This window comes from Sitophilus oryzae, unplaced genomic scaffold (genome assembly GCF_002938485.1).
Source record: "Sitophilus oryzae breed Bouriz unplaced genomic scaffold, Soryzae_2.0 scaffold_1499_pilon_pilon, whole genome shotgun sequence".
NCBI lineage: Eukaryota > Metazoa > Arthropoda > Insecta > Coleoptera > Curculionidae > Sitophilus > Sitophilus oryzae.
In genome coordinates this window covers 1364048-1386103 of record NW_022146168.1, presented here as the reverse complement: position 1 = coordinate 1386103, position 22056 = coordinate 1364048, and the positions used below count along the sequence as shown (strand labels likewise).

At 32.2% G+C, this 22056-nt stretch overlaps 1 protein-coding gene across 1 annotated transcript in view; it reads right to left on the bottom strand.

Annotated features, from left to right (window-relative positions):
• Positions 1–10683: 10683 nt before the first annotated feature.
• The window catches only part of LOC115877825 (sodium-dependent neutral amino acid transporter B(0)AT3), a 51981-nt gene continuing 40608 nt past the window's right edge, over positions 10684–22056 (bottom strand). The window contains exons 8-9 of the mRNA XM_030894153.1: positions 20270–20533; positions 10684–11120 (exon numbers count right to left, since the gene is read on the bottom strand). Of these exons, the coding sequence (XP_030750013.1) occupies positions 10925–11120; positions 20270–20533 (460 nt within the window). The 3' untranslated portion in view covers positions 10684–10924. The remainder of the gene's footprint in view (positions 11121–20269; positions 20534–22056) is intronic.

The window sequence follows — 22056 nt, the reverse complement described above, 5'->3', positions numbered from 1 at the left end:
AGAAAAAGTATCACTTATTACACTCTTGTTCACTTCACAGGATTTTCAAAATAAACAACACCTATTAACTGCAACAACATGTATTTTTATTTAATTATTTATTTATAACAGACATTTTAAAAACATAATAACAGGGTTACACCTAACTAAATACTTCAACTGCGTAATAAACTCTAAAAAAATAATAAAAATAAATTGAACTAACAAATCTTAACTTTAGTTTACAAGTTTAAGGTACTGTCGTGGAATTCCTTATTTAATTGACTATTATCGATGATATTTCTAATTTCAAACTAAATATTCTGGCTCAGAATAACACGTATTTTGTTCTAAGCACGATACGCATATAACTGGTATGCTTTAGCGCAGCTCGTGACTTCATGTAAAAAAAATACTAAAATTATTAACAATTAAGTCAAAAAAAGTGGGGGTTTGTCTTTTTTAATATCTCGAAAAATATTGAAGATTTTCGAAACTTCAAAAGAAATCCGAAAAGATAAAGAAATTTACTAAAAAAAAGTTCTAGCTCCCGGAACTGTAACTCAAATAGTTATAATTTTACAGAACCCTGAAAACAAAGCTTAAAGCGGGTAGTCTGGCTGCCCCGCGAGTTGTGTCACTGTAAGACAACAACTTAAAAAATGATTTAACCATATTAAATATTAATATTAAGGAATAAGAAAATTCATTGAGTGTTGGGATCCTAGATCATATATATTTACGTGGATAAATCAACGCCATCAGTTTAGCATTGAAAAATATGTCTCCAACATCACGACATGCCATTTTCAATAGGTTATCTTTCTCGAGGACCTTACTTTGCGCATGCGCATTAAAAGTTGCACGTATTTCCAAAATGATCATAATTTTATACGGTTTAGAAAGTACAAATTATACTTTGTTATGGAAACCAAATGGTTTCGGAGGGAGGCTTTGTTTGCCTACAATGTCTTAATGCAGCGATGCCTTGATGTCAATCAAAATGTATATGCCTGCTTTATTGACTATAATAAAGCATTTGATAAAGTAAGACACAAGCAACTAATAGAAGCGTTAGAACGAAAAAATCTCGATACAAGAGATATACAAATAATAGTAAAACTGTACCTCAACCAAAGTGCGTCTGTTCGCGTCCAATCTGAACTGACAAGAGCAGTGGATATCAAACGAGGAGTTAGACAAGGATGTGTTCTTTCGCCACTCCTTTTCAACGTCTACTCAGAGAAAATCTTTAACAAAGCCCTCGAAAATGATGCTGGTGGAATACGAGTTAACGGCATACAACTGAACAATTTGCGCTACGCGGACGATACAGTCCTTCTCGCTGAAAATATGCAAGACCTTCGGAATATGTTAAATAACGTCATCACAACTAGTCGAGAATATGGTCTGACACTCTATGTTAAGAAGACTAAATACATGATTGTCACTAAAACTAGAGTGCCCAATGAACATCTGTATGCGGAAGGCGAGGAGCTCGAAAGAGTAGAGAGGTATGACTACCTGGGTAGAAGTGTCAACTGCACCGCGGATTATTGTTCAGAAATAAAGATTCGCATTGAGAAGGCCCGTGCATCCTTTGTGAGGATTAAAGAGCTGCTCTGTAGCCGCGATTTGAGCCTAGATCTGAGAACTCGTATGCTCAAATGTTATGTATTCACAGTCCTTTTGTATGGTATGGAAGCTTGGACCCTCAACGAGCTTTGCGAGCGGAAACTGGAGGCCTTCGAGATGTGGACATACCGTAGGATGTTGAGAATACCATGGACAGAACATGTAACCAACGTGGAGGTTCTGAGAAGAATGAGGAAGGGCGTAGAGATCCTCAAGGAAGTGAAAAAAAGAAAATTGCAATATCTCGGACATATCATGAGAGGTCCATGGTCTGAGATTTTACAACTCATAATCCAGGGAAAAATTGTAGGATAAAGATCTATTGGAAGAAGAATCCTGGCTCAGAAACCTGCGAAAATGGTTTAATGTCACGTCATCTGACTTATTTAGGGCCGCAACTTCCAAGGTCAGAATATCAATGATGCTGGTATCAACCTCCGATAAGGAGACGGTATATGAAGAAGAAGATGGAAACCAACCTTTCATTGTCATCATAATGTCATAATCATATGTCATAATCTTACTTCCATTGTGTAACGACGCTTGTTTTTTGCATTTTTTATTTTAAAAATTGTATTAATTACTCTTTTATCGACCGCTTTTATATAGCCAAGGATGGAAGTGTGTTCAGTCAGAAATTAATTTTAAGTTTGTGCAACTCAAAGATATTTAAACTCAAGAGATACAATTGTTTTCCTTTTTCCTTCATCGGCCATTATTCTATCCTTATTTTCGCATCTCTCTTACACCGAAAACATTTGCCAGGTTTACCTGTATATTGGTATTAGTATTCGATTAAATACCACAACCAATTATTAAGTAATAAATAATTTCGTTATATTTCTATAATATATCAAGTACATTAATTTGCTAACGTCAATTTTTTCATTTAATGCTTAACTGCTTAACTATTTTAAATTTTATAATGGAAAAAAATATCATGATCGTGTTTCTTTTAATAATAAAAAGCAGTTTGGCAACGTCAATTTTAGAAATATGCCGGCGTAGTACAACGGATTTCGAGCATGAATGAAAATTCCTAGATTCTCCTGTTGCGATGTTGCTATGCCGCCGATCAAGTTCCGTATTCTTTATTTGCAGTATTATAGTATTTTTGCGTTATTTTGTGGACTTCTGTGGACATTAATTAGAAAATATGGTACATTCATGTATTGTGTACAAGAGCGAGTGTATCATTTAAATCCAAATTTAATTTTTCACCGGTAAATAAAAATAAGTAGGGTTAGGTATATTATTATATCCTCTTCTCTGTAGATCAGAGGCGGACCTAGATATAAAAAATAGCAGATTTCTAAATTATATTTATTTTTAGGTTTATTTTTTAAATTGTATATTTATTAATTAAATTATTTGTAGAAAAAAGGTACATGTGGTACGTACTAATTACTAATAACTTAATAACAATTTCTGTTTCCCTTTTATGAAAGGGTATTGAATAAGAATAATCTAGGTACCCACTTGGGTTTGACAAATCATTACCTACCTTTTGTGAAAATTTTATTGGGGTGTACCAAAAATGGAATTTTACGGCCTTACTTTTTTTGTTGCCGTTACAATTTAATACGGCTTTTGTTTTAAATTTTGGTTGCTATAATGTAAATGGACATGTTTTGACATACATATAATTAATGTACTTATTACATGAATTTTATGACTACTACATTTTGTTGTATTTTATTGTATTGAAATTCTTTGCACATGCACTTTTTATTATTTATAAACAATATGAATTTTCCTTTGCAAACCAGAGAAAAAAAACTAAATATTTTTTAAGACTAAGGGAAGAACCGTTTACTAAACAATCGCCATTTTATTTTATATATGATATTCTAAAATTATCGCTAGGCTTTTCTGATGACTGTATTATAATATCAAATAATTTTGTTTAGATTTGTAATAATTTCATTTAATGACATTCATTTATCGAATTTTAACTAAAGCGCAGACTCCCTATTTGTTCTCATTGTTTCACTACGTTGACCATGATCATTCGACTAGGCAAGTGCATTATTTTAAAATTCCTCAACACCGAACAGCTAACTTCCGAAAATATTTCAGTTTCATAGCGCCACATTTGTGGAATAATATTTCTAAGAACTTTAAAATTTAATCCTTTACAGATTATAAAAAACAAATTAAAAATCATTTACTAAATTCATAACAATAAATCATTTAAAAAATTATAATTTCTTCGACTGATTTGTGAGGTTCTTGTTCTTCTGATATGCACGTCATTGGTTGCTGTTCCGGTTACACTGTTTCGTTATGCCTCTCTGCTTATCTCCGCTCATCCCTGATAAAATTATATTTTTACTTTTTTTATCTAATTTTATTTTTTTTAATTCTGTTTATTTTTATAATTTAATTTATTTCTATTTTGTTTATGGGGTCTCACCACTCTGGTACTTTGTGTCATTGTATCAGTTTTTTAATCGCGGTGCGATCCCTTTAGACACACATTTTAGTAGTTGTAAAATTCATATAAGTATATAATAAATATACATATAATAATAAAGTTTTTATCAAAAATATGTGAAGTCTACAAATATTAGTTTTTGGTAAAATATTGTTGTTGTTACTAGGTTAAAATAACTATTTTACTTAGTTATTGCTAATAGAGGGAGTCTCATTCACCGGAGATGAACAAGGTTTGGAACAAGATATTGAAACTGCATTTACTAATACACCCAAAATTTGATATTTTATTTAATAAAATAAAGTAAAAAACGCTTATTGATTTTTTTAATCGTTATTCTTATGTGAAAAGCCATCTAATAATAAAAAATTATGCCGGTTTTTATTTATTTCGCTATCCTCCCTCAACTTATTTTTTTCCTATTAATATCCTTCCTCAACTTTTTACAATGCGACAAATATGTAAGTGTTATTATTATTTTTTAAAATTTATTAAACAATTATTTTAATTTCCTTAAAATACTGTCGGTCGATCGGCACGCCACTGGAAATTGACCTCAACCGTCTAATCTTTGTAAACAACTACATTGATGCCGTTGCGCCGATACCCTATTCCCTTCTTTGTCCATTCTCTCTCGCATTCGTTGATTTTCTCAAACCAATGTGTGATGAAGGAGAGAGCGTTTTATGAATGGATCGTTGTATCTCCCGAGTTTAAATCTTTGATGCAATTATATTTCTATTATTTTTTTTTTCGTTTGACTTTCTAAATACTCGTAAAAATAACTAGAAAGTGTTTAGTGTGTGAAAGTTCTAATATAAAGGTCCCCGAATTATCTTTACATAGGCAAGTAAAGTATTCAGTTGTTTTTTGATTTATATTAAGCTACATGCATACTTTCTGGTTAGATTTCCTAAGAATATTAATATATTACGTACCTACCCTAATATACAAAGCATACCAGTTGTATGTGTCTCGTGTTACTGAGAATTAAATATATTCTTAAAAACTAAACAATTTTGTTTCTAATTGTTACTCTTTTCTATAATAACTCTATTAAAAAAAATCAATAAAAAATTGTTTTTGATATGAAAAGATATGTTAAAAGGAAACTAGTTACTGATATGCCCAATGACTAAAGAATACAAGGAAAAATAACACCCGAGACCAAATCGTTACCATTTGTCTCCAAACAGTGCCGTGCCAGAGGGATAATATAAAAAATGCAGAATTAAATAAAAATCGAAATTTTAATTGTTTCACAAATATTTTTTTTTCGGGCGGTTAAAAGATTTAATTTAATATTTACTGTTATGCTTATTATAGTTATTTAGTTATAAATAATTTTTATTTATTTATATTTTTGATAATTTTTTCGTCTACGTCTATGGTGGATCTTCTTGCATAAAAAAACGTTTTAAAACGTTCATAAAACGAACAAAACTAGTATGGAATATACAGGGTGTCCCACTTTAGATGGATACAAGCTAATATCTTGGTTGTTTGTTGAACGATCTTTTTCATTTTTGGCAGGAGGCTGTATGGCTATAAGACGTACATTTTGCCCAGGGCAGTGACGGCTCGTGACCCGTGTGACCGGGTAGGCGACAAAATTTTAGTTGTGTTATATAATTTTTAATAATCTCGGACAAGCTCGAAAAATGTTTCCAATTTGCTTTAAACGTTTTTTGAATTTTCATATAAAAGTTTTAAATGCTACGTATAATGAATCATATGAAATATCCCCTTAACGAAATGTGATATATCCCCTTATGAAATATCGGGAATATCCCTTTAACTTCTACCGAGCCTCCACGACTTCATGCGAAGGCGACCGGAGATTTCGCCTAAGCCCCGCCTTAATACGATACAACTCCGACTTACGTCGCGTCGCCACCGCTCGATGAGTTAGACAGAGACAGATGACTGCCGTACGTCGTACATCGACTCTGATAGTAGGCGTTCTACATCGTCGAACTAAGGCACTCCAGCGGTCAAAATTATTTTGTTTTCTAACGCAGAAGCACAGTCAGCGTACGCCAGCTGCACGTTTAATGGGGTTTGATATTTGTTTTAAACTACCCTTAGGACAGTATTTATTTCAAATCTGATAAAGTATATTGAATCCTTCTTACCTAAGATACTTAAGTTCTAATTTTTATAAATATTGATACAGGGTGTGTCATTAAAATAAGACATTTTTATTATTATTTTTTTAAGTACTTACGATGCCACTGGATAAACAACTGGTTTATTATCAATAATCAATTATATCCAATTATCAATTAATAATCGATTTAAGTTTTCAGATAGCTTCCATAATAATTAAGATACCATACAAAAAAACTAAATATTACCAATTTATTTTGTTTACTTTAAAAAATTGTTTTTTAAGTTTGCTATTTGGATTTTTTAAAATATTCCTCAATAAAACGAATAAAAATCATATTCAGATTCCATTGAAAACTGAGGTTTTAATTTATTTTGTAACTCATTTTATTCATTTGTATTGGCAAACTTAAAAAACGATTTTTAAAGTAAACAAAATAAATTGAAAATATTTAGTTTTTTTGTACCGTATCTTAATTATTATGGAAGCTATCTGAAAACTTAAATCGATTATTAATTCATAATTGGTTATAATTAGTTATTGATAATAAACCAGTTGTTTATCCAGTGGCGTCGTAAGTACTTAAAAAAATAATAAAAATAAAAATGTCTTATTTCAATAACACACCCTGTGTCAATATTTATCAAAAGTAGAACTTAAGTATCTTGGGTAAGGAGGATTCAATATAATTTATCAGATTTGAAATAAATACTGTTCTAGGGGTAGTTACTCTTGATTCGAAAAATATCAAACCCCATTAAAACGTACGTCTATGAGGTATCGCATTTCTTACCCTGGGCAAAATGTACGTCTTATAGCCATACAGTCTCCTGCCAAAAATGACAAAGATCACTCAACAAACAATCAAGTTATTGGCTTGTATCCATCTTAAGTGGGACACCCTGTATGTTGGCTACAAAATTCGGTAAAATTATCGCTGATGACACATCCGTCGTCGCCAAAACTATGGTGTCTAACATCACACATTTTACTACATATGCACATTACGCGTCTTTATATTCTTTAATCATTGGATATGCCCAACAAAACTATAATTTTAGGAGTTATTTTAATTCCTTTGTATTTTTTCGAAAAAAATAAGGACCAAAAAACTAAATCTGTAACTCAAACCTAAAAAAAGAGCTAATTTCTATAAAAAAACGAGTTAATTATACTCCAAGTAGTCCAGTTTTTCAAATAGGCTTATTAAGGAAACAATATTTTTTTCGGATGATACATGATATTGATTTTATTGATGAAAAATCAAAGAAATTAGAATAAACTCAAGTTCCCTCCCAAAAATATAGATCATACTTATTATTGTTGTTCTATTATCTATCTAATACCTTATATCTTATTATGTACACATAGATTTGTGCATATGTATGTATCACATACTTTCAAAATACATCTAAAACAACCTTTATTATATTTAAATAATTTTTAACTTATTCCTTATGCGGATAAAATTATTGTCTTCGTTTAGTATATTCATTCTTCCTTTTTGTTGTTTTTAATTTTATTATTGTCAGAATTATTTCTTTTATTGTCACGAAATATATAAGTTCGGCAAATAATGGATGATTTTAGATTTCTTATATCAGTCGAATTCAAAAAATTCAATTATTTTTTTGACTACATATATATAAATATAATATCTTCAAGCTTTACTTGACCTAGATAATGGCTAGATATGTACAAATATTTAAATGGAATAATATGTTAGTTAGGTAAAGAATAAAATTGATATAAAAAATATAACAAAAAATTAAGAATATTGCTTAAAACTGTTACAAGCCGGATGAATTGTAACAAATATCTAAAGGGTGTCTCTCAGGAAACTTCTTATAATATCTTAGATACAAATAAAAATTATATACAGGGTGGTCCGAACTGTATTCCGGAAACTTCAGCAGCATATTCTGCAGATAAAAATAAGTAAAAAAGTTCGTATAAATGTATGTCCTAAAATGCTTAGTTTCGGAGATACAGGGTGTAGAAGTTTCATTTTTATTTCTATTTTTTTCCAAATAAATTCTGAAGTAACGTCGATATTTGGATGAAAATTGATGTCTGAAAGTTTTTTAACATGAGAAATCTGATTTTGATGTCAATATGACTCCTACTTGTACAGGGCGCCACCTACATACTTTTTAACTGGGTTGATGAGTAATAACTTTTTGTCTGTACCTGTATAAAACTACTGAGTAAATAAGTATAAATTCACCGCGTTTTTTGCGTAAAAAAGGTCTTTTGGTCAAAATCGCTACCGAATAATGGTTCTCGAGATATTTGGAATCGAAATTATCAATACATCTCATCATTAACATAAATTAAACATGTTGACTAAATAGTTATTAGACTGAAATCATAAATTTGAAATGTTTTTGTGCCAAATTAGTAATTTTAGTCAAATTACTAAATACCCAACATGTTTATTTTTTTGTCAATAATGACTTGTATTGACTATTTTCATTCTAAATATCTTGAGGACGGTTACTCGTAGATTTTTACCAAGAGACATTTTTTACGTAAAAATTCTCCAAAATGTATATTTTTTCACTCAGTTGTTTTATACAGGTATATCAGACGAAAAGTTATTACCCTTCAAACCAGATAAAAAATATGTAGGTGGCGCCCTCTACTAGTAGGAGTCTCAAATTTCTCATGTCAAAAAACTCCCAGACACCAATTTTCATCCAAATATTGTTTATGCTGCAAAAAATCGAAATAAATATGAAAGTTCTACACCCTGTATCTCCGAAACCAAGCATTTAGGACGTACATTTATACAAAATTTTTTACTTATTTTTATCTGCAGAATATGCTACTGAACTTTCTGGAATACAGTTCGGACCACCTAGATTGTATTCCGTATCTTACCTTTGTTGTGGTTTTTTATACAGTTTCAAAGCCTTCCCAGAGAGATACTCTATATAAAGTGATTATTTTAAAATATAATAAAAATATCCAACAGTCGAATGAAAACAACATACAGTACACGTTGAATTTGACACTTCATGTCAGTTTAATAATATATTTTCGCACTTTTATGCTTAGGCGTAATAGTTATTTAATTTTTTATAAAAGTCGATAAAATGGTATTGTAGGTATTGGTAAATTGTATGATAATGCAATTTTATCGTCGTGTATAAAACAATATTTTTTTCCATAGCGAGTTACGTTTTAAAAAATATTCAGAAATTATTATTTCAAGCAATTTATTACGAGTAGAAAAAATATTGTGCTGGGTTGGCGTTGTTGGTTTCTATGTAATTTGACAAATAAATAAAGCTGTCTCTTTAGTTGTCAGTTTTCATGGTACAAAGAAAACAAGGTATGATCGATAGCGGCTCCAATTTCGTTAAGTTTGCGCATACCACCTGTGACGTCATACGCTATACAAAAAAAATATCCATATTGTTCAATCGCCACTAATAAAAAAAGACCTAAAATAGGGAAGAATTAGGACATAACCCGAAAAGTTATGTCAAATAAGTGTCAAATCATCGAGCTTGACATTTTGAAAAATTATTTTCACATTTTGGCACAATCAAATTTCACAGATGACACAATCTGTTTGACAATTTGAAATTGGCGCGCAGAGCTTGCCGACCAATGGTGCCGTTTATCACCTGTGACGTAGTGACCAACCTGCGCAATATCATACCTTGTATTCTTTGTATCATGGTCAGTTTTGAGTCAATATTTTTTAATTCTCTTTCGTGTCGATTGCTGATTGAATTGGAGTCAGAAAGGGCTCAAAACGAAATAAGTAAATTACCAACAGATATTCAGGTTGAGGCGACAAACGCCATATCCAAACTACTTATATTTAAATCCAGAATAACTTATGAAAAGGAATACAAAAATTTTCAAAAATGGAAGCAATTAAAAAACGTGCGAGAAGAAATAAAGTTTTTAACCTATCCTCGCTGTTAAAGTATCATTTCTACCCTTGCGGTTAAAGTACTATTTTATCATGATACAAAGAATACAAGGTATGATATTGCGCAGGTTGGTCACTACGTCACAGGTGATAAACGGCTCCATTGGTCGGCAAGCTCTGCGCGCCAATTTCAAATGGTCAAACAGATTGTGTCATTTGTGAAATTTGATTGTGTCAAAATGTGAAAATTATTTTTCAAATGTCAAGCTCGATGATTTGACATAACTTTTGGGGTTATATTCTAATTCTTCCCTATTTTAGGTCTTTTTTTATTAGTGGCATTTGAACAATATGGATATTTTTTGTATGGCGTATGACGTCACAGGTGGTATGCGCAAACTTAACGAAATTGGAGCCGCTATCGATCATACCTTGTTTTCTTTGTACCATGCTATTTTATGTACTATTTTTGATAGATACGAGTATAAGGCAATTTTAACAGTTGCTATGGAAAAAAAGTGCTTTACTTTTATGCCTAGGAGATAAAATGACTTTTTTATATTGTCAATCACGTCGCAAAAACTAATATAATAATAATACTTTTGTGACCTTTGAAAAAAAAATATTTTTTGTCAAAGTGTCAATGTAAAATATCTCCCCTATTTTGGATTTATTTGACAAACTGCAAAAAGAAAATATATTTCTATTATAGATACCTACCAGCCTTGAAAATATTTGCACTTATCTAAGACTCAACCTGTATGATGTCGTTTTCATTTGATCATATGATAGATCCCAATATATTTTTTAGCTTTTAAACAAACCATTTTTAACAACCGATTTAATAAACGTATACCACAAAGGACATCACAAGTTATTCGTCTTCGACGACATCGTCATAAGAATGGTAAGTAGGACAGCAAAGACCCTCCGATCCATCAGCCCTAATGCAAAACAGTAGCGTCTCTGCGGTGGTTACCTCGTGGGGCATAATTCCGTGGAAGTCCTTCAAGTCGCTGGCTGGAAACCAGGCTTTTTCGTTATCGTCTATCAGCACAATCCCAAATAATCTGCAAAAGAAAAATAACCAATTATTTTACCTATTCAGTTTTAATTTAAAAATAGATACAGTTTTAGTAGCTTAAAATTGTTCAAATTTGCAGGTCGGTCAAGTTTGCCCGTATTAGAGGAAATTCAAAAATAAATATACCACTATTTTGCACACATTTTGCACAATTTTGCACATCATAAATGATATTTTGCACACTTACCTAAGAGAAACCAGGGCCGTTTTTTAAACGGGGGGCAAACTTGACCGTTCCCCCCCATTCGTTACAAAATTGATTTATTTCTATGTACATCGATTCGGCTAATTTTGCACAATTTTGCACACATGTTTTTGAATTTTGCACACCCTTCTGACGAAAGTTATAAGCGGTTGAAAATTTGAAATTTCCCCCCCATCTGCGACTAAATTGAATTTTGTTTATATCAAACGAATCGGCTAATTTTGTACAATTTTGCACACCTGTTTTTGAATTTTGCACAGCATCCTGATTAAAGTTACGAAGGTTTGAAAATTTCTAATTTCCCCCCCCCCCCATCTGTCACGAAATTGAATTTTGTGTATTTCAAACGAATCGGCTAATTTTACACAATTTTGCAAAGCTATTTTCGAATTTTGCACACTCTCCTGACTAAAGTTATAAGAGTTTGAATATTTGAAATTTGTCTCATTGTGTGTGAAATGTCCCATTTAAAAATACATAAGTATGAGTCATATTTCGAAAATGATAGATCTCAGCGACGTGAAAAACTGCACGGAACTTAGATTGGACCTTTTCGATAATTTATAGCTTGCATAGAAGAACATTTATGAAACTAAAGATTCTACACACAGATTTGTCCTAGCCCTCTTACTTCCTGAAATACCTGGCAAATTTGAAAATTTTGCATTTATCGACAACCCTCATACCTCGGTTATCCTATAACTTATCGAAAAGTTGAAGTCTGTGTTCCGTACAGTTTTCCACGTCGCGTCGCTGAGATCTATCATTTTCAAATATGACTCATACTTATGTTTTTTAAATGGGACAATTTACAACAAAATGGGACAAATTTCAAATATTCAAACCCTTATCACTTTTGTCAGGAGAGTGTGCAAAATACGAAAGTAGCTGTGCAAAATTGTGCAAAATTAGTCGATTCGTTTGATATAAACAAAAGTCAATTTCGTAGCAGATGGGGGGGAAATTGCAAATTTTCAAACCCTCATAACTTTCGTCAGGAAGGTGTGCAAAATTCTAAAATAGGTGTGCAAAATTGTGCAAAATTCGCCGATTTGTTTGATATAAACAAAATTCAATTTCGTAGCCGATGGGAGGGAAATTGCAAATTTTCAAACCCTCATAATTTTCGTCAGGAAGGTGTGCAAAATTCTAAAATAGGTGTGCAAAATTGTGCAAAATTAGCCGATTCGTTTGATATAAACGAAATTCAATTTCGTAGCAGATGGGGGGGGGGGAAATTGCAAATTTTCAAATCCGCATAACTTTAGTCAGGAGAATGCGCAAAATTCAAAAACAGGTGTGCAAAATTGTGCAAAATTAGCCAATTCGTTTGATATAAACAAAATTCAATTTAGTCACAGATGGGGGGGAAATTTTAAATTTTTAACTCCTTATAACTTTCGTCAGGAGGGTGTGCAAAATTTAAAAATTGATGTGCAAAATTGTGCAAAATTAGCCGAATCGATGTATGTACATAGAAATAAATCAATTTCGTAACAAATGGGGGGGAACGGTCAAGTTTGCCCCCCGTTTAAAAAACGGCTCTAGTTTCTCTTAGGTAAGTGTGCAAAATATCATTTATAGTGTGCAAAACTGTGCAAAATGTGTGCAAAATAGTGGTATATCTCTTTTTGAATTTCCTCTAGTACGGGGGGCAAACTTGACCGACCTCAAATTAGCCATGTGTATTCAGCATAGTGATGGAAATACCGGTTCCACATTAGTCGCTTTGCAATAGCGACCGTTCCGGAGAAATACCGCGACAAAATACCGCGATTTTGTAACCGAGGCTCCGTTTTCTAAAGTGTCGCTGTTCCCGCCTATGCGGTATTTCTGGTCACTGTACCTACTCCTCTCCCTGCCGTTATCTCTGTGTCCGTGCAAATTCATAAACAATAACAATTCATAAACCCCCCCAATTTGTAAACAATAAACAACATGCAGATGGCTTAGTGGAGTGCTTTAAGCCCTTATAGGATACAAACCTCGGAACAAGGGCGTAGATAAGGGGGGGGGGGGTACTGGGGGACAGTACCCCCCCCTGACGCTTGACGAGATACGAGAATTGAAATAGTCATTGACTATGAAAGGATTTTTTTTAATTAAAATCCGACATAAGAACACTTTGTATGCTTTTAATTATGTTGATTTATCGTTTATAATATGTTCGACCTAATTAAAAGCACACAAAGTGTTCTTATTGGCCAGGACAGATTAGTGGGGTTAACTCTAATCAATATCCATAAAGATATTGAAATAAATGTTGATGCTGTTATTGATAGGTTTTCCAAACAGCGTACTAGAAAACTTGATTTTGTTTTGTAGTTTTATTTATAGTTTATAGTTTTTATAGTTTTTTTTTTGATAGTTTAGAGTTTTTTTTTATAGTTTATAGAAAATTAACTAATAAACGTCGTTGTTTCATTTTTGTTTGTTATTTACAAATCTATATTTTAATTTTTGTGTTATGTTTTTATATCTTTTTGAAGACAAAAAATCGCCGTCGTTTTAATTCGACAAAAAAATTCCGACGGTGATTTTTTTTGCGGCTTAATCATAGTACCACCCCCATAGCATACACCTTTCTACGCACCCGCCTCGGAATTCATTTACTGTGAACGAATTTTTATAAAACTTTTTGCATTGTGTTGTTAATAAGATATATTACAAAATTTACCCATTTAAATTCGTTGCTTTCACTTTAGTATTTAAATAAACACATGTATGTATACAAATGCATACATACATGATGGCTCCGTATTCCGAAGAAGCTCTGTATTAGGATTCCTATTTGATATTTTCATTCCAAACCTTTTACAAAATATATGTGTTTAATAGTAGTTAACATTTCAAAAATATTTTTATAGATATACAGGGTGAGTCAAATATATATCTATATTTGTTTAGTTCAGTGAATTTGCTAAAATTCCGGTTCCAATAATACCTTAATATCATAGAGTATATGCTAAGTGGTTTTTGAATTATGATCACGTCCATGAGGAGGTCAATCTAGACGTCTACGAACCTTCGTATGAGAACTTCTAATCGAGACAATCGATTTATTGTAAGTTTATTGCTAAGAAACCGCCGTTTGCCAGCTTTTCAAATTGATAATGAATTGCACTTAAGGCACGTACATATTAACTAAGGAACTATAAGAAGAAGATCAAATGAAGCAAATCTTATGTCAAGAAGCTTCGGGACCAGAACTTACTAGATGTGTTGACTAGGCCCAAAAGCAGACATGGTCTTAATGTAAAAATTACGAAACAATGTTAGTGTCTTCTTATAAAGCGAATATTTCCAACAAAAATCAAGCTAATGAGATATACCAAAAAAGCAAACCATCGGGAAAGGATGTATCTAGATGATAAAATAATTTAAAAAAAATTAAGATGGCGTCGTATCTGTCAAAATTGACGTTGTAAAAAATTTTAATGTAGAAAATCGGCATCCTCGCAAAAAATTACATTAAAATATCTTGTTACTATCTTAAAATAGAAAAGAGGAAAATTTTAAATTGGGTGAGCCACTTAAAATGATTCTGGAACAATTCATTATTAAATCCACTGTATATCGAAAACGGTAAGAGCAAAGTATACTAAACTATATATTTTTGAAATTAGCTAAAATATGTCTACCGGACCATGCTAAAATATTAATTTTCTTTTTTATATTAAATTTCTTGCTGTTTTAAGCAAAATAAAATTACACTAAATCACCACAATACACCAAAACACTTTTACTTTTACACATTGTATAGATCTTAATAATTTAAAATTAATTAAACAAGTCGCAAATTACAGGCAATTAGATGCATATGAAAGCATCAGAATTAATAAATATAAAGATAGTATGAACAGAGTCAACGGTCCAATTCCTTTAAGTTCTTTGTTCCTACTACTCTAGTGGTGGAAATTAACTGTTACGGTCAGTGGGCTCTGACTCGGTTGGCTAGATTTTGCCACGCCCACTCTGTACCTACTGGGCGAGTATATATACGCTCAACTTGTAGATTGTACTTTAGTTTATAATCATCTGCTGATAATGCTAACATGGTTAGCGAAACGTGCGTCCAGTGTAAAAGTAAAAGTGTTTTGGTGTATTGTGGTGATTTAGTGTAATATTATTTTGCTGTGTAACACCAAAGGTTCCAACCCTCAACTGTAATCTTCGATGGCTTCACGGTCAATGGAACTGTATCTTTATCGTAAGTTTAGTACTAAGATTAGGTTATTAGGAGCAGATATTTGGTTTCTTAAATCATGCAAAGCCAATTCAGTTTATCCTAGTTTTATTAAAGTTGATATTCCAAAAAGTAATGTTAGTGATAAGGTAGAGAAAATTGCTTTTTTCAGAAAAAAAACAAAACAAAAATGGCTTGATTTAGAAATCAAATTTCTGTATAGTAAACGAAGTATATAAGGAATACCTGAAAAAATAATCCGTATGATTAAAATGCTTTATCATGATGCTACAAGCTGTGTATTACATAAAGGTCAAGTGGGGGAGAAAATTTCTATTGCAGTAGGTGTAAAACAGGGGTGTATACTTTTGCCGCTACTCTTTAACATTGTTCTGGATGTAGCACTAAATAGAGCATTTAAAGAACCACTAGGGATACAATGGGGACTGTTAAGCAGGCTAGAAGACCTGGATTACGCAGACGATCTATGCATCTTTTCCCATTCACATTCGGATATGTCTCAAAAACTTCTTAGACTCCAAGAGGAAGCTAATAATGTCGGTCTTCAAATCAACGTGGCGAAAACCAAAGAAATTAGGTCAAATACTCCCAACAACCAAGATCTATACCTCTCCAACCGAGTCATCGAAAGAGTTGATGAATTTCAGTACCTGGGAAGTATGGTTCACAGCGATGGGGGCACAGAGAAAGATATAGAGGAAAGGATTTTGAAGGCACAAAGAGCTTTTGGCATGCTTACACCTGTGTGGAACGCCTCTATATATAGCAAAAAAACTAAAGTCCAGCTCTTCAATAGCAATGTCAAATCTATTTTGCTTTATGGATGCGAAACATGGAAGGTTACGTGTGGTCTCATGGATCGCCTACAGGTGTTTGTTAACAAGTGTCTTCAAAGAATATTGAGAATTTTCTGGCCCAATCAAATTAACAACGAAGAACTGTGGAGAAGAACATCACAAAATCGAATAGATATCGAAATTAAGAAAAGAAAGTGGGGCTGGATTGGGCACATTTTGCGCAGACCCCACAGAGATATCGCTAGACAGGCACTTGAATGGAATCCACAGGGAAGACGTGCCAGGGGAAGACCAAGGAATACCTGGAGAAGAACAGTAACCTCTGAAGCCCAAGAGGTCGGGAAAACATGGGGAGAGATCAAACAGACAGCTCAGAATAGGATCAGATGGAAACATCTCTTAGAAGCCCTATGTCCCATGAAGGGATGACGGGAACATAAATATAAACGAAGTATGCTTGAAATTGAAGCCTATGGACTTTACAAAAAACTTACTTATAATCTAACTAATGTAGAGTATGAATGTTGGTGACTCTTTCAGAGAAATATGTTTGTGGTTATCAATTCAAAATTTGTTAAGAAAATGTCTTGTTTTGAATAATAAGTTTAAAAAATTAAAAAGCTCTAAAAACAAACATGTTTTCCAAAGAGACATAAACATAGTGGAGAATCTTTCTTCGCAGACTTTTGATAAACAAGAGCTCAGTTTATTAAACAAAGGTTTAAAGTTTGCATTGCCCAACTCTGGTAGCGCTTTGGAGGAAATCGTCGTTGGTGTTGAAACTGCTATTCAGCACTTGCCCGAGGCTTCTAAAGTATTTGCAAGAGAGGCTTGTAGAAATCAGTTATCAAAAAATATCGTTTCAAGTAAATCATTAAAATCTAACAAGGAGCACAATATTGTCAAGAGTTTGCGTAACAAAGATTGTTTCTACCTAAAAGCTGATAAGGGAAATAAGGTTGTTATATTAGATAAAAAAGACTATTACGATAAGGTTAACAACTTAATCGATAATGGCCCCTACATAAATTTGAAAAAGAATCCTTTGTCTAAGATGGTAGCAGACGTTAAAAAAACTCTAAAAGAATGTAACACCCTTATTGATCTTTCTTTAAAGAGGAAATTGCAAGTATCCAATCCCTCATTACCAAAATTGTATGCTTTGCCAAAAATTCATAAACCGGACAAGTCTATGCGCCCAATTGTTCGGCTGTAGGTTCTCCGACTTATAATTTGGCAAAATGATTATCAAGGGAGTTCGAAAATTTACCTGATCATGAACCTTCTTTCTCAGTTAAAAATAATATTGAATTCATTAACAAAATTAAAGATATAACATTGCATGAAGGTGAAATTTTGGTCTACTTTGATGTATCTTCGTTGTTCCCAAGTGTTCCAATTCCACATATTTTAGGCTACTTAAAGGAATTACTGAACGCAAATGGTCTCGACAACAAAACTGTGAGTGAATATATTGAGCTTACATCGTTATGTATGAAACAAAATTGTTTTCAATTTAATAACAACTTTTTTGAACAGCGGGAAGGTACAGAAATGGGTAATCCATTGTCTCCATTTTTGGCTAATTTATTCATGAGCAGGTTTGAAGTGGAGGCTAAGAATCAGTTTGGGTATTTTCCAAGAGTATGGTTTAGGTATGTGGATGATATTTTTGCTGTTTTTGACACACATTCAGACACTATAGATAATTTTATTTCTAAGTTAAATAATCGTTTTCCTTCCATTAAATTTACGCATGAAATTGAGAACAACGACAGATTACCATTTCTAGATGTATTAGTTATTAGAAATACTAATAATTGCCTGGCATTTGATATCTATAGGAAAAATACGACCACACGCAGATATATTCCTAATGAATCACATCATAGTGTTGAACATAAAATGGCTAGTTTAAATTTCTTAGTTCATAGGTTACTTAGTTTCCCACTTTCCAACGAAAGATATGAAATAGAAAGAGATTACATTAGGAATGTAGCTGAGTGTAATGGATATTCTCCTTTACTAGTTGATAAATTAATTAGAAAACGTAGGTATAGGTTAATGATTTCTGAAAATTCGACTTTTCAAGTGGAGAAAGATACGTCTAAATATTTTTCAATACCGTTTGATAGAGAGTTATCCCGTGGTCTAAAAGGAATTTTTAAGAATGTCCATTATAAACTTGTGTATAGTGCTAATAATAAATTACAACAATTATTAGGTAATCCAAAGGATAAAACACATCCACTGGAAAGGTCAGGTATTTATGAAATTTCTTGTAAAGATTGTAATCAGAAATATGTTGCGCAAACTAGAAGATCAATATTAACTAGATTTAAAGAATATTTAGCTCAGATAACATGGTAGACCAGATAAATCTTGCGTTGCCGAACATATTGTTGATAAAGAACATTGTATAGATCTTAATAATTTAAAATTAATTAAACAAGTCGCAAATTACAGGCAATTAGATGCATATGAAAGCATCAGAATTAATAAATGTAAAGATAGTATGAACAGAGTCAACGGTCCAATTCCTTCAAGTTCTTTGTTTCTACTACTCTAGTGGCGGAAATTAACTGTTACGCTCAGTGGGCTCTGACTCGGTTGGCTAGATATTGCCACGTCCACTCGGTACCTACTGGGCGAGTATATAAACGCTCAACTTGTAGATTGTACTTTAGTTTATAATCATCTGCTGATGATGCTAACATGGTTAGCGAAACGCGCGTCCAGTGTAAAAGTAAAAGTGTTTTGGTGTATTGTGGTGATTTAGTGTAATTTTATTTTGCTGTGTAACACCAAAGGTTCCAACCCTCAACTGTAATTTGCTGTTTTAACATATTCCACAGGATGTTTCAAACTTTCACCAAAATATCAACATTTTGTTTTCCCCCGTATAATTAAGAGATGGGGAGTTTCATTTTTAATTTAGAAGAAGATACTAAAAAGTCAAATAATTTGGCTTAAAAAATCATAAAAATCAGCCAATTACAAAATGTATAAACCTTTAAAATACATCAAAGTTTTAAGGTGCCCATTTTTCGTGCCGGTGAATATATTTCAAAAACTTTACATTTTAGTGATATACTTTTCTAATGAAACAAACCTTTATTTTTTTACTAGAATCCAAAAATTAATTAATATATAGGATGTGCCATTACAAAAAACATAACTTTGATGTGTAACTTTTTTTGGGGACACCCTGTAGAAATCTACATAATTTTAGACAATGCTTTAAATTGACTTACATAAGCTCACAAAATTTCACTTCAATACAAACTTTTTTTCTCCTAGCAAAAACCGCGTCGTATATGACGCGCCACCCTGTATAATTCGATTTCAATCAAAATTTAATAAGCAGAATAGGTATAGCTTATGCATTAGATTCATTTATTTCAATAAATTTACTTAGAAAAGGAAGTTAAAAAATCAAAAAATTAAGAAGGAAATAATTAAGAATTTACTAAAATAAAAAATTAAAAGCAACGAAAAAAATGGGTAAACATTTTAGTATTTTATCTATAAAACACAATACAGATGGTTTCACATTAATACATTCACAGTAACTGAATTCCGAGGTATAAGTCTCAGGGCACTCCACTAGCTAGAAGAACTTAGTTATGTTAGCTTTTAATTTTGAGAAAGAATTATTAAATATAAAATAATATAATTTATTGGTATTCAATACTTTTTATTCGCCATCTTTAGCGTTTTATAAGTTTTATATTTTTGCCAATAATATTAAGATTTATATTCTTCTGATACAACGTTATAACCGTTAGAATTCAAATTAAAATACATACATTTGTAAGATAATTATATATTTTTTTAAAATATTTTTACTTTAGAAATATAATATATATAATATAATAAATACAAGTTAAAGCTTATGTTATAGTTGGTAATATTTATCACTGTACCTGCCAATTGCAGCTCCAGGAATCCACATCACGCATACCAATACCAGCGTGCAAATGAGCAAAATGGCCCATATCGGCCACGGATGTTTCACTGTTTCCCCTTTTTCAGCAACCCAAGCAGAGTATCCAGACCCGTCCACTGCAATCTCCACGAAACTAGCCACCAAAATGGACAGCATTGCTAGCGGCGACAAGTACTTCCAGCAAATGAGCCAGTACAGACCTGGTCTGGACCCTGTCATCATTTCTATGTCATCTGCGAACCTATAAAAAAATTAAATTACTAAACAGCACGAAGAAAAGTCTCGAAAAAGCTTCTTTTCGTGTTTTCTATTTTCTGCGAACTTGGTCTGCCGCATGCCGATTAGATATAAGCCCCTTTAAATATTCTTGTTTGAGACAAATTCTAGGTCTTATAGCAGTTTTTGTATAGATATAAATGTTTATCGGAAAAAACCGCCGCTTAGAAAAAAAGCGTTAGAAGTCCGCCAACTTTATCCTTCGTCCGACTTTTAGACCAATCTAATCTGACAAATCAAGTCTTCGGATTTGGCCTGTGGAAGGCTTGGTCCGTCAAAGACTTGGCCTGCCACAGACTTGGGCCGCCACACAAACACAAAGTTTTTATCCGCTAAGTCTGCAGACTAAATCGCCCCTCTAAAGTCCCCAAATCTTCTGGTGTATGGGGAGCTAATGATAGTGTGAGATACCCATGGCGCTGATGTATGGTAAAAATTGACGTTGATTGTTTATAGTAATATTACTATTTATTATCCATTATTTTAAAAAATAGGTTTTACGCTTAAAAAATAGTCTTTACGCCTAAAAAATAGTTTACAGGTAAAAAATAGCCTTTCGTAATAAAAGCGTAAAAAATATTTTTTTATACGTTAAAAATAGTTCTTTGGGCCTAAAAAATAGTTTTTTACATGTAATATATAGTTCTTTGGCCGTAGAAATAGTTCTTAACACATTAAGAGTCCATTTCTACGAAAGCGTAGAGCTGCCATCGCATGATTGAAAAATATTTTTACCAAAATTTACATTTTTTCTGTAAATTTACACTTTTTCTGCTAAATTTACACTTTTTCTGTAAACTTACATATTTTCTGTAAATTTACACTTTTTCGGTAAATTTACTCTTTTTCTGTAAACTTACAGATTTTCTGTAAATTTACACTTTTTCTGTAAATTTACACTTATTCTGTAAATTTACACTTTTTCAGTAAATTTACACTTTTTCTGTAAAATTACACTTTTTCTGTAAATTTACAGATTTTCTGTAAATTTACACTTTTTTTGTAAATTTACACTTTTTCTGTAAATTTACAGATTTTCTGCAAATTCACACTTTTTCTGTCAATTTCTGCGTTAGTGGCAACAGTGGTGCGTTATTCTACGAGTAGTTATTTCGCTACTGCGCTGCGCAACCAATGACATTTAAAAAACAATCCAAAAAACATACTTTAGGCAACTTGAAATTTGTTTATTCTTAAATTTTAGCATCTATTTAACCCAGAAATAAGTATGCCAGACCATTCTAAACATATTTAATAATTATACCTGGAAAATATGCTTTAGGCAATTTAAAATTTTTAGAGCGTGTTTATTAGATAATATTAAAAAATATGTGTTAATCGCCAGACGAATTCAACGGTTCTTAATACTTGCCAGACGCGAATAAGGATTTTAAATGAGCACGACAAAAAGTCTTATAAGTATCTATAAGCGCGAGAAAGATAGTTTACTCAGACCTGTCGGTAGCCGACGCGACTGATTTGAAAGTA